Below are 14,309 nucleotides of genomic sequence, written 5' to 3'. Positions count from 1 at the left end.
CTACAATGTACTAAGCGCACAGATGAGATCTACGAAAATTTTAACAACACTAAAATATAAACAAAAACACAGCAGGAACATCCAATAAGACTATGTTAATCGAGTTAAACATAAACAGTTCTACAACAATACTCACCACGGAGTAGAGACTTCTTCTCTTCCAGACAGGTCGCACAATCTAGAAAGCAGAGATAGAGAAAAAAAATCAATATAATAGGGTAAACTGCCTGTAAGTCTCGCTCAGATCTATTCCCTTCTAAAAGGAACTTAGATAAAGACCTCTTAGGATGATTTCCATAGCCACCAGGGAAGCCAGAACAGCAAATAGAATCCCGATAAATAACGGGAGCAAAACAGACAATACAACAAATACCTTACAACTCTAAGGGTATGTTCACACGGCAGCCTCCGTTACGGCTGAAATTACGGAGCTGTTTTCAGGAGAAAACAGCTCTGTAATTTCAGACGTAATGGCATGTGCAGGCACTTTTCGCAGCGTCTATTACGGACGTAATTGGAGCTGTTTTTCCATGTAGTCCATGGAAAACGGCTCCATTTACGTCTGAAGAAGTGAAAGCCACTTCTTTGACGCGGGCGTCTTTTTTACGCGCCGCCTTTTGACAGCGGCGCGTAAAAAAAATGACCGTCGGCACAGAACATCGTAAGACCCATTCAAATGAATGGGCAGATGTTTGCCGACGCTTTGGAGCCGTATTTTCGGACGTAATTCGGGGCTAAAACGCCCGAATTACGTCCCTAAATAGGGTGTGTGAACCCAGCCTTACTGAACAATACTTCAGCTGAATACAGACTGTAAAATAAGACAATACTTATCTTTCCATAAACACTTTCTAAGTTGAAGACTTTATACACCGCAAAGGTTTTTGTGACGTCAGAATACACGCTCACCCCTCCCCGTTTTAAAAAAAACGTGGAACTGCCTTTTCTTTGTCTTTCCCGGTTTTTATTATGTAAAATCGTGTACTACCCATGTGCAAACTATATGTTAAGGGACCAGTGGGGTCCTGAAATGCGTAGTCTGTAAAAAAAAGATCTATCTTATGACAATCTACGTCTACTCAATACTTACCAGCCAGGCACTGTGACCAGAACACTGCATGCATTTTTCTCCTACTCTCCGAACCATTTTTTACAGTGCGGCTCCTATTTTTGGGATTAAATTGACAACTAAGTGTTAACGGTGCGTGCCCCTACACAGTCTGACAATGTCCAATCAGTGCTGACAATGTCAGACTGTATAGGAGACAAAGTCTGATAAGGGGAGGGGTAACGATGTGTTGCTAATTTAGTCATCTTCCATGCAGATGCTGTTAAGATGGCCATACACATAGGATTGTAAACAATTGTTTGTCGAATGTTTGTACGAATAGTCCCACCAGCAACATGCCAGACTAAACCAAGCACATAATAATTAAAAAAAACATTGCAAAGTGGCTAATGTTCGGCCTTAATAGACATGCCATGAACATCTAGTTTCAACCAATTTATGGGCAAAATCTTCCAACCTAACAGATCACATTTTGCAACCTCCATTGTGAACAATGTGTAAAGTTTTAAAAACAATGGTCGGTCAAAGTGGTCAAATTCTGCCATTTTGGCCAACTTTTATCTTATGTATATGGCCAGCTTTATGACAAAGTCTGCATGGATAACAATGCAGGTGTTTTTCAAATGAAAAATCTAGCGCCGCTGCATTTGTTAGTAAGATGATGGGATAAAGTATAAAAAAAGGAGTGTAGCTGGGAGAGAATATTTATAGATTGACAGGAACCAAGGTAGTATAAGGTGCCATGATCTTCTTCCACTAGTCCTTTATTCTCTTCTTCTATTTCATCTTTATTGTGGTGTCAATTATTAATAGTCTGAAGAATATTATCATTATTTGTTCATTACTTCTGAGATACTATGCTTCAAACTTTCAGAGATTATGACCGGGTATTAATTCTGATATTCAAATCCTCAGACTGTAACCCTGCACAAAGTTATCGTTGTGGTGATGGACGATGTATTACATTGAAATGGGTATGCGATGGAGATCACGATTGTGCTGACAAGTCTGATGAAGTCAACTGCTGTAAGATATTTATATTACATAGTTGAATTAATTGGCTCCTATGTATCAAGCTATTGATATGTGACCAATTTTTTCAGTTTATTTTTGGTGGAAATAATGGCGTACACTGTGTGCGCTTGATTAATTGTCTATTAATCATTCGGATCTACTGTTTGCATCACACGTGCCACTTTGTGATTCATGTGGACATGGTTATGTGCAGTTATTTTTAGTTATGTTTATGAAATGTGACTTTTTTTAGACTTAAAAAAAAAATAGCATTTTCCAATCACCAGCAGGCTGGCATAAAATGTACAGTAAGTCACAAACCTAAACCAAAAAAAACCCCTCCCTTTCTCCCATATAAAATGCAACACATGTAACAAATGGGACATGATATTTGATTGAGTTGTTGTAAAATAAACTAAAAAAATTGCAATATTGATACATTTGGCTCATTGTTTGTAGTCTTTTTTTTTTTAATATCTATAATGTATTATTTTTATATAATTGTAATAAACATTGGCCAGAAGGAAATACCAATGTTTATACACTGTACTGACTATTTATTACCTCTGTGCTGTCATATCACTGTGTGCATTATCACTGTGGTTATTACCCCTGTTCTGTTATATCGCTGCATTCATTACTCCTGTAATGTGAATTCTGTGTTCACTACATCTGTACGCTGAAATCACTAGGGTTCTTTGCCGAAAGATAACAGGACTCCAATTTGAAAAAATAAATATTATTTTCTTTATTTAGCTAAAGAACATGTTGCAACATTTCAATCAGAGTTTTATCAAGCTTGATGAAGACCCCATGAGGGATTGAAATGTTGCAACGTGTTTTTTGGCTGAATAAAGAAAATCTTATTTATTTTTTCAAATTGAAGTGCTGAGGTCTTTCCACTTTTTGTACAATAGGAGCCCTTAGACCTAGGCTGATTTGCAATGAAGCAAAAAAAATAAAATAAATGCCCTTATTTCCGGCTAGCTAATACGATGTAAAGTAAAATATAACTTTTATTTGAATACAATTAAATAGACCAAAACAAAAAAATCACACTTATTAAAAGTTAGCCAATGCTCACTGGCAATGAGAGATTTGCGTGGCAAATTGCCAAGAATCCATTGTCAGTGCGGTGCGATATACATGTATTAGGACAGCGCCTGCAGTGCGCTGTGATTATTAAATTAGAAAGATAGCCGTAACTAACTGTCAGTAGAGCATTGACGTTTAAAACATGGAAAGGAGCCCCCCGACAGTAGTCCCATCTGAACCCCTGAGGATGCTACGTTCGTAGCGAAATATGTCGGGGGGGGGGCTCCTTTCTATGTTTTAAACTTCAATTCTCTACTGACAGTTAGTTACGGCTACCTTTTCTAATTTAATAATCACAGCTCCGAATGGAAGGAGTGCCATTTGAGTTTTGGAATGGTTTTTGGGTGCCATGTCGCATTTTCTGAGCCCATGTACTACTAGTAGAGTGGTAACACCCCAAAAGTGACTCCATTTGGGAAACTGCACCCTTTGAGGAATCATCTAGAGGCATAGTAACAATTTTGACCCCAAAGGTTTTTTGCTGGATTAATTAGAATTAAGCAGTGAAAATGAAAAATATAATTTTTTTGCAATAACATGTAGTATTATATCAGCATTTTTTTTTTTCACAAGGAATAAAGTAGAAGAAGCACCGCAACATTTGTAAAGCAATGTCTCCCGAGTATGGTAACACCCCATATGTGGTTATAAACTGCTGTTTGGACATATGGGAGGGTTCAGAAGGGAAGGAGTGGTATTTGACTTATGGAGCGTAGATTTTTTCTGGAATGGTATACGGGCACCGTCGCATTTGCAAAACCCCTGATGTACCAAAAAAAGTGACCCCATTTTAGAAACGACACCCCTAAAGGCATTTATCAAGGGGTGTAGTGAGAATTTTGACCCCACAGGTGTTTTTTAGAAATTAATATGCAGTGGATGATGCAAAGTAAAAATCGCAAGTTTTCCACTGATATGCCATTCCACCGCTCAATATGTTGTGCCCAGTTTGTGCCACTGGAGAATCTTACCCCATAAATTGTTAAGCGGGTTGTCCCGGGTATGGCAATGCCTTACATGTGGACTTAAACTGCTGTTTGGGCACACTGTAGGGCTTAGAAGGAAAGGAGTGCCATTTGGAGCGTGGATTTTGCTTGGTAGTAGTTTTGTTTGAGTATTACTGGTATTTCAGTTTATAATACGAAGGCATATGTAATCTGTGCAGAGTACATAAGGGCATAATAAGAGGGTATAATAATGCAGTAAATAATAAAATTATCCATAGATGTGTGGTACGCTGTTAAGCAATCCTTTATGCGCAGGCCGGTGTCGCACTGATAAACGGTTTTCTTTCTTATCCCCCTTTTGTAACACTCCGCACCTTTTGGGGACTTTTCCTCCTTTGTAGTTTGGGAAATTTTGCTGGGAAAAGTGTTGCCCTGGTATAATACGGGCACCCTCGCTTCCAGCATATATGCTATGTCCCTTCCCTTCCTAGTTCCTAAATACTATGGCCCTGAAACTGAAGGAATCTTCCCCTCCGGCCTGCACATTGGGATGTTTTTCCATCTCCGCTTTACTAGTGCCATAACTTTTTTATTTTTTGGTTGATTTTTAGGCTTCCGGTTGCCATACCAACCATCGACACCCCAGCGATTGCGTTGCTGGGGTGCCGGTGGCTAAAAAACCCTCAGATGCTGCGATCTCGATGTATTAACATGAAAAGACACACAATCTATACACTACAAATGTTCAAAGGGATTTCCATTGGTAACACGGGGATCTCTAGGCAGTAGTCCAGTCGTGTCCAGACACGTGCCAGCATATCCTCGGATATGGACTCCACTGTTTCAGTGATGCATTGTCTCAGGTCGTTCAGATCCTGTGGCTGGTGGGGGGGGGCAGATACACTGAGTCCATGCTGTAGTTTTACAGAAAGAAGTCGAAGGGGGTTAGATCTGGCGATTGTGGAGGCCAGCGCAACATTGGTCAATCGTTGTTTTCGGCGTGGCCGATCCAACCTCCTGGTAGAGTTTCATTCGGGTATCATCGAACATCCAAAAAGAAATGTGGAGGTGCACCATTCTGCTGATAGAGGGAAAATCTGCCAAATGTAGTCTATCTGTGGCATAAGCTATTCCTTTATCATGTCCAGATAGGAGTGGCCAGTGACCGTATCCTCGGTAAAAAGGAAGGGGCCATAGACTTTGTGCTTGCTCATTGCGCAAAACACGTTTACTTTGGGTGAGTCGCTCATGTGTTTGATAAGGACACATGGATTTTCTGAGCCCCAAATTCTAATGTTGTGGCGATTGACCTTCCCACTGAGGTGAGAGGCAGCCTCATCGCTGAACACCAGCCTGTCAGCGAATTCGTCCTTTTCCAAACAGCCCTGCAAGTCAATGCAAAATTCACGGCGTTTCAGTTTGTCGCCTGGTTTCATCTCCTGAAGAAGATGTAATCTGTATGGCTTACAACGCAAATGTTTTTGGCACCTGTAGTTCCATACTAGTTTGCCTGGTCGACTTGATAGGTCTACGCTCGTATACAACTCAAATCCTATTCACTGTCTCTTCTGAAGTGTTTGGGCGGCCCAAACTTTTCCCATGATATAAACACCCATTGGTTTTGAATTGCTTCACTTAACGCAAAATGCAGTTTTAATGCGGAGCACATTTACCAAATTTATTCTGAAAGTTTCGCTGTACCGTCACAACAGACCCTGTTCTTGCAAATTCCAACACACAAAAATCTTTTTTTTTGCTTAAATGACGCCATCTTATGTCACACTATGTAGGCAAATTCCAAATTTGGCTCTTAAAAATGAAAGCTGTGCTGTGATTGGTTGCTTTGGGCATCTTAGACAGTTTTGCTTTGATTTTCAGTCACTGGCCACTTACCACTGAAGTTACTTTAACTACAGGCCTTTACGTTTGCACCCTCCTTTTTGAATCTCTGTATAACTGACTGGAAACATAAGATTTGAATTGTATGAATTCTGTTATTTGAATTTCATAGAACTAATCTATATCTGATCTAATTTCTCTAGCTTGTCATAGTCAAGGTCTCTCTGAGTGCAAGAATGGACAGTGTATTCCTAGTGCCTTCCTCTGTGACGGAGATAATGACTGTAAAGATGGCAGTGATGAAGAAAATTGCACTGAAAATAAGGGTAAGCTGTAGAAATAATTTATTTTCTGTTTATAATAATAATAATCTTTGTATAGTGACGCATATTTCGCAGAACTTTACAATTCAGAGGGAACATGTACAGACAAAATCAGACATTACATAGTGAAAAAATGAATTAACAAATCAAACGAGGAGTGAGGGCCTTGCTCACGAGAGTTTAACCCCTTAACGACATGTCACGTACTAGTACGTGACAAACGTTACGGGGAAGTATGGAGCAGGCTCACAGGCTTAGCTCCATTCATACACAGCAGGTGACGGCTGTATAAAACAGCCGACACCTCACTGCAACTGGAGCAATCAAAGATCACTTTGATTCTGCCCGTTTAACACCTTTAATGCCGAGGTCAATCGCGACTGCGGCATTTAAATTGTTAGAATCAGGGGGGCGACACCATCCAACGTGCCATCGCCCCCCCCAAGACGCGATCGGAAGGTGATGATGGTTGTTATTGCAGCCTGGGGGCCCCCAGTCTGCCATCTTTGTACTCCATTGAAGCCCTGTCTCTGGCTCTAATAAAAAAAAGTTAAAAAAAACTGTTAAAGGTTTTTTTAATGTTCCAAAAAAAATTAAATATTAAAAGTTAAAAAAAAAAAAACGTTTCCCATGTTTTCCCTAAAGCAATGTTAAAAAAATTAAAAGTTAACATAACTGGTATTGCCGTGTCCGTAAGAGTCCGAATACAATATGACATTGTATTACCTGCTCGGTGAACGCCGTAAAAAAATAAAATATATAAAACATGCAAATTGCTGCTTTTTGGTCACCTTACCTCTATAGCAGTTGGAAAGAAAGATGACCCCCGCTGTGGAATTCGGGATAGATTGGAGAGGGGGAGACCGATCAGTAATGAGTAGTCCAGACAGTAGTCAAGATGAGAATGAATCAGAGCGACAATAAGAGTTTTGGCTGTTTCCACAGTACGAAATTGCGGATTCTGGAGATGTTTTTGAGGTTAAGATGATAGGAGCGTGCAAGTGATTGAATATAAGTAGCAAAAAAAAGATCTGAGTCCAACATAACCTTGAGACAGTGGGTGCGCTGCCTAGGAGTTATGGTAGTACCACACGCTGAAATGGAGACATCAGCTTTAGGTAGGTTAGTAGATGGAGGAAGCACAAGGAGCTCAGTTTATAAAAAAATTATTTTCAGAGTGAGGACATGATGTTAGAGATAGCTGACAAAGCTGGTGTTTTGTATTCGAGCGGGGGTGATGTCATTGGAAGATGTATATAATTGGGTGTCATCAGAGTATACATGCTACTGAAAGCCAGTGCTGCTGATCGTTTGTCCAATGGCGCTGTGTAGATAAAAAAAGATTAGAGGACGTAGGACTGAACCCTGAGGAAACCCAACAGCAAGGGGAAGAAGTTGAGAAGAGAGTTAGCAGAGAGATAGAGGATCAGGTGAGCGCATACCAAACCTCCCAGGTCTTTAGAGATGAAATGGAGATTAGGAGATTAAATGAGTAGTGGCAGCCCGGGAGAGTGACTGAACGAGTTGTCGAGTTGTGAGGTAACAGGATTGCTAATGCAGGTAGTAGGACAAGAAGAAGAGAGGAGCCTAGAGACTTATTTTTTCTGCTATTGGGTCAAATGCTGAAAGTGAAGAAGAGGGAGTGTGGGATGGAACGGGATCAATACTTCTAGGGAACTGGAAGATAATTTTATGCCGTATTTAAATAAGCGGCTAGGTCTTAAGAGATCTGTGATAGGCGTCTGAAAATTAGTACTAAGGAGGGAGTAAAAAGCATCAAGAGCTGTTTTGGATTATTAGATACTGTAGAGATAAGGGAGGTGAAATACATTTGTTTGGCAAGGTGAAGGGCAGAGTTGTAAGTGTTGAGTGTGAATTTTGAATTCTGCTGCCAAATGTGATTTTCTCCATATACACTTGGCACACCTCGAGCACCATTGTATAAAATGAGATTGAGGGATGTGCCAAAGTTACCACCGTATGTGTTGGGAGATTTGGAGTATAAGTAGCGCTTGTTCTTTCAGGGCACTACAAGAGTTTCATTGTAATTTTTAACAGCCAGATTAGCATAGTAGAGGGAAGAAGGGACAATGAGGACTGTTTACTGTCTATAATTTGGTGAGTGCTAATGGCATAAATCTGCATGTGGCAGGGGTAGGTATATCCTGAGAAGACAGAGACTTTTTGAGAGTAAAAGAGTGAGGCTGGGTTCACACGACCTATTTTCAGACGTAAACGAGGCGTATTATGCCTCGTTTTACGTCTGAAAATAGGGCTACAATATGTCGGCAAATATCTGTCCATTCATTTGAATGGGTTTGCCGACGTACTGTGCAGACGACCTGTAATTTACGCGTCGTAGTTTGACAGCTGTCAAACGACGACGTGTAAAAATACAGCCTCGTCAAAAGAAGTGCAGGACACTTCTTTGGACATTTTTGGAGCTGTTTTCTCATAGACTCCAATGAAAACAGCTACAAAAACGGACGTAAAAAACGCTGCGAAAACGGCGCGAAAAACGGCGCGAAAAACGCGAGTTGCTCAAAAAACGTCTGAAAATCAGGGGCTGTTTTCCCTTGAAAACAGCTCTGTATTTTCAGACGTTTTTGGTCACTACGTGTGCACATACCCTAAAGGTTGTGATCAGAGAGCGGGAGAGGAGAGTTAATAAAGTCTGAGACCTCAGCAGAGCTAGGAAAAGCCCATATCAAGTGAATTCCCACCTTCATGTGTAGGAGAATTTGTAAGTTGTGAAAAGCCCAGTGAGGAGGTTAAAGATAGAAGTTGAGAGGCAGATGAGGAAGTTTGGTTGTCAGCTCTCCTGGCATGTCTGTTTTAATAAATACATGTATTCCTCATATATATATATATATATGATATATAAATATATATTCTGTAACACCTTTTTTTATAACTCCTTGTACTATTCCTCTGTTACTCCTCCTAGAAATGTATGGATAAATTGAAAAAAGGGTGTTACCGGACTGTGTAGGCACTCACCCCTTTGACAAGGGGAAAGATAACACCCAGTTGTCAATTTATTCATACATTTCCAAGACAAATAACAGAGGAACGACTCATTGCAGAGTTCTAAGAAAAGATGCTTCAGAATTGTTATTTTATGGGGAATACAAATATTTACTGAAACAGGCAAGTCAGTAGAGTTAAAAGGTCCTCTTTAAAGTCTCCCATAATATGAGTGGGTATTTCACTTGATCGGAAATGAGGAAGCTAGACATCAAAGGGATCTAGGATTTGTTGAGGTGTTCCAGGAGGCTGTAGACAACTGCCAATCACAGAGTGAATGGGCAAAAGAGTCTGAGGGTGTGGAACTCAAAGTCAGGGAATGTTAGTGAGGCTAACGGGGAATCAGTTGGAAAACAGCAGTGTGGGAAATAAATATGTCTACTCCTCCATCCTGCCTATTGTCAGGTCTTGGTGTATGAGAAAAGTGCAAACCACCATGAGTAAGGGTCTATTCACACGACAGTAAAAAACGGACAGTTTGATGCATTATAACAGCGTTTTTTTTTTACTGTCGTGTGAATATAGCAGAGCGGCAGGGGAAACAGTGTCAGACTGTTGAAGTCTGTAGACAGTGCTATACAGCCCACACTGTAGATAGTGCTACCCCCACACAGTATAATGCCTCCCATAGCTGCCCCCACAGTATATTGCCACCCAATAGCAGCCCCCACAACATAGTGCCCCACGCAGTATAATGCCCACATAGCTGCCCCCACAGTATAATGCCATCCATAGCTGTCCCGACAGTATAATGCCCCCAAAACAGTATAATGCCCCCATAGCTGTCCCCACAGTATAATGCCCTCCATACAGTATAATGCCCCCCATACAGTATGACCCCCATAGCTGTCCGCACAGTATAATGCCGCCCATACAGTATAATGCCTCTCATATAGTAAAATGCTCCTATAGCTGCCACCATATCAGCCCCCCTTCCCTGCCCAGTATAATGCCCCATAGTGCCCCATCTGTGCTGCGAGTGACTCGGCGCAGACAGGCGCGATGACGTCACAACATCGCGCCTGCCTGCGCCGCGCCGCTCACGGCAGAGTGAATGCTGGAGAAAAGAGTCGTCAGCTCCTTGCTCCAGCATTCAGGAAGCGGGACCAGGCTTAGGGATCCGGTCGCAAATGTGACCATTTCGACCTCTAGAGCTACGCCACTGTACAGTAGCCTATGGCAGGGCAGGGAGATACCTCCCTGCTCTGTTATAGTGTTTAATAGAATCTATATAGACGCAGACACTATTGACTGTGGTGTCGCTACCACCATAGTGGCAGCTAGCAGAGCCTCCAGGCATGGGGGTTCTGTGTCGGCTGGCGGCATGGGCCCCCGTCACGTCACAGGCCCCGTAGCAGCCGCTATGTCTGCTATAGCGGTAGTTACGCCACTGGGTGGTAGGTTTGAAACAGGGGCATAACTAGGAAAGAGACTAGGCACCATAGAAGACTTTTGACTGGGCCCCCCTCGCCTGCCAGCAACGACCCCCATACCCCACAACTCCCGCCCTCCCGACAATTAACATTTATAATTTCTGTGTGCAATGTAAAAATACAGCTAGGCCGCCAAGTGTACTCTTATTAGCCTTTAGTTACATGGCTATAAAAATTCTTACACGCAGTTAAGTACTGATATTTTTTTTAAAAAGTGTATCACTCAACTATGCTATTTCATAGTCATAATAGTTATTAAAAAAAAAACTAACCCGAATCTTAAAACACCGGGACAGTAAGGACCGCAACCCTGTAGATAGTGCTGCACATCCCGCTGTGGATAGTGCCACATGGCCTACTGTGGATAGTGCCACCTGGCCCACTGTGGATAGTGCCACACCACACCCCCTGTAGGTAGTGCCACACCACAACCCTGTACATAGTGCCGCACAACACCCCTGTAGATAGTGTCCCACAACACCCCTGTAGATAGTGTCCCACAACACCCCTGTAGATAGTGCCACACGGCCCCATGTAGGTGGTGCCACACCACACCCCTGTATATAGTTCCACACAGCCCCCTTGTAGATAGTTCCACACACTCCCTTGTAGATAGTGCTACACACACTCCTGTAGTTAGTGCCACACAGCCCCTTGTCCCAGCCCCCTAGCTCCCTGCTCCGTCGTAGTATTCAATTGTATCTGCGTCCTAAGCACTCAGATACAACTGAATGTGACAGTCGCCCAGGGCCCCGGATGCCCGGTGCTAGCGACGCCATTGTGCATGAGGGGGCCCATGCTGGACGGTACGGGCTCACTCATACCACGGGCCCCGTAGCAGCCACTATGGCTGCTATAGCGGTAGTTCCGCCACTGCTTTAAAAGAAAATAACAGCTAAAATTAAGACAGAAGCAGTGAACATGGTGAATATTCTTTGTTGAATGCACAAATACAAACAGTTCATTTAATGGCATCAGTTTGGGGTTTATTAATTAACTTCTATTAAATTTTTGGGGGTGCATGGAAAAAAAACAGCAATTCTGCCATTCTTTTTTGCATTTTAAATATACCGTATGCTGTTTACTGTGTGCTATAAATAAGAATAAATGAGAACATTATTCTTTTGGTCAGTATAATTATGGCGATACCAAAGTTTTATAGTTTTTTTATATTTTACAACTTTTGCCTAAAAAAACAGTTTTTTCAAAAAAAAATTTGTTTTCGCCATATTCTCAGAGCAATAACATTTTTCTTTTTCCATCAAGGTAGTTGTATGAGGGCTTATTTTTTGGAAGAACAATGTTTAATTTTCATTGATACCATTTTGTGATACATACAACTTTTTGATCTCTTTTTATTATATCGTTTTTTGGGAGGCAGGATGTGCAAAAACAACAATTCTCACAGTTTTTTAGTTTGTCTTTTTGTTCACCATGCGGTATAAAGTGATCATTTTATAGTTGGATTCGCTATGGATGTGGCAAATCCAATTATGCTCAGTTATTTTTCATTTTTACATTATTATAAGAAAAAAAGCATTTATTTTTGACTATTTTTTTTGTCTCACTATGGGACTTCACAATGCAATCGTTGGATCACTTTTATAATACACTGTAATACTTCTGTATTGCAGTATATTATGCCTCTCAGCGTAATGCCGGATTCACACGAGCGTGTGCATTTTGCAAAATGTCCATAAAAGCTCCGTGTGTCAGCAGCATATGATGCGTGGCTGCGTGATTTTCGCGCAGCCGCCATCATTATGACACTCTATTTTTTGTTTGTAAACAGAAAAGCACGTGGTGCTTTTCTGTTTTCATTCATAGTTTTGACTACTGTAGCGCGCATCACGTGCGGCACACGGAAGTGCGTCTATGTGCCGTGCGTGGTTTTCACGCACCCATTGTCTTCAATGGGTGCGTGATGCGCGAAAAACGGGCAAATATAGGACATGTCGTGAGTTTTACGCAGCGTACATACACTGCGTGAAAATCACTGACAGTCTGAACGGCCCCATTGACTAACAACGTATTATACGCTCGTCTGAATAAGCCCTAAAACTGACAGACATCCTATTAGACCCTTTCTCTGTCAGCGCCTATTTAGCATACACCGATGGCAGGCCTTTGGCTGCCATGGAGACCCATCAGCACCTTGCAATTATGTTGCGGTGGGCTGATGGGTTGAGAAAGGGAGCCCCCTCCCTTTGAAACCACCTGGATGTCGTGGCCGCTATTGACTGTGGCATCTAAGGGATTGAAAGGCAAGGATCAGATATTCCTCCAATACCGGCCATTAGAGCAGGAGACCAGCTGACAGCCGATCACACGCTTCTGCAACAGCACTGCAAAAAGATGCCGCTGTGGCATAAAGCCCCTTAATGACTACCGTAAAAAGGTGTATTAACGGTCATTAAGCGATTAATCAACTAAACTTAACGCATGAGGTAGAAATACTATGCAGAGATAAACAAAGGATATATCATAAAAGTCACTAAGGGTCAAACAATTTCACAAAAAATTACAGAGATAACATCAGATTGCATAAGAAGACAGGGAAACTGTTCTATGTATCGTGAAATAAAACTTACAGGGATAAAAAATAAGGTTCAGCAAATAGATAGTTAAACTTTAGTTGTTATTATTATTACTTTTACCAACATGATGTGGGAGGGATTGAGATATTGTGCCTAAAGGTGTTTCATACTAATGTAAATGTATGCGAAGTGTCAGCACATGAAGTGTTATCAAATTCTGCCACCAACAGCCAATACAAAATGTACGGGGGAGCCAGGAGCTGTGAGCGCAGCTGCAGGTTCAACTTTTTGCGCCGCTGCAAGGATGAGCATTCTTTCATTGTCAAAGTAGCTAGCTCATCCATGCAAAGGATCACAAGGACGAACCTGCAGCTGCTTACCCCCGCCCTCCACCCACAGTTAATTTTGTAGCTAGATTAAATGGAAGAATTTTAACAATGTCTAACTTAACGCAAAGTGTTAGGGCGGATTTACACGAACGTGATATACGTCCGTGCAACGCGCGTGATTTTCATGCGCCTCGCACGGACCTATATTAGTCTATGGGGCCGTACAGACAGTCCGTGATTTTCACGCAGCGTGTGTCCACTGCGTGAAACGCACGACATGTCCAATAAGTCAATGGGTGCGTGAAAATCACGTGCACCACACGGAAGTACTTCCGTGGGACGCGCATGATTCGCGCAACAGCAGTAAGAAGTATGATTGAAAACAGAAAAGCACCACGTGTTTTTCTGTTTACAAACATACTAACAGAGTGTCATAATGATGGCGGCTGCGCGAAAATCACGCAGCCGCACATCATATGGTGATGACACACGGAGCTGTTAAGTGCCTTTTGCGCGTGCAAAACGCACACGCTCGTGTAAATCCTCCCTTAGTAGTAGAACTTGATGTTCGACACTGTGTACCATATATTATCATACATTATTAAAATTACTATGGAAACCCTTTCCCTGCACTAAAATCCTGATACTTCCAAATTTCATTGCTTAATGCGAAATATAGTAACTTTCTACCAACAA

General features: G+C 41.8%; 1 protein-coding gene across 1 annotated transcript in view; it reads left to right on the top strand.

The window, feature by feature from the left end:
• CORIN (corin, serine peptidase) overlaps positions 1–14,309 on the top strand; it is a 294,825-nt gene that overhangs the window by 209,113 nt on the left and 71,403 nt on the right. Inside the window, exons 8-9 of the mRNA XM_075859548.1 lie at positions 1,985–2,095; positions 6,168–6,290. Of these exons, the coding sequence (XP_075715663.1) occupies positions 1,985–2,095; positions 6,168–6,290 (234 nt within the window). The remainder of the gene's footprint in view (positions 1–1,984; positions 2,096–6,167; positions 6,291–14,309) is intronic.

Source organism: Rhinoderma darwinii, chromosome 1, assembly GCF_050947455.1.
Source record: "Rhinoderma darwinii isolate aRhiDar2 chromosome 1, aRhiDar2.hap1, whole genome shotgun sequence".
Classification (NCBI taxonomy): domain Eukaryota; kingdom Metazoa; phylum Chordata; class Amphibia; order Anura; family Rhinodermatidae; genus Rhinoderma; species Rhinoderma darwinii.
This window is presented reverse-complemented; position numbering and strand designations above follow the sequence as displayed.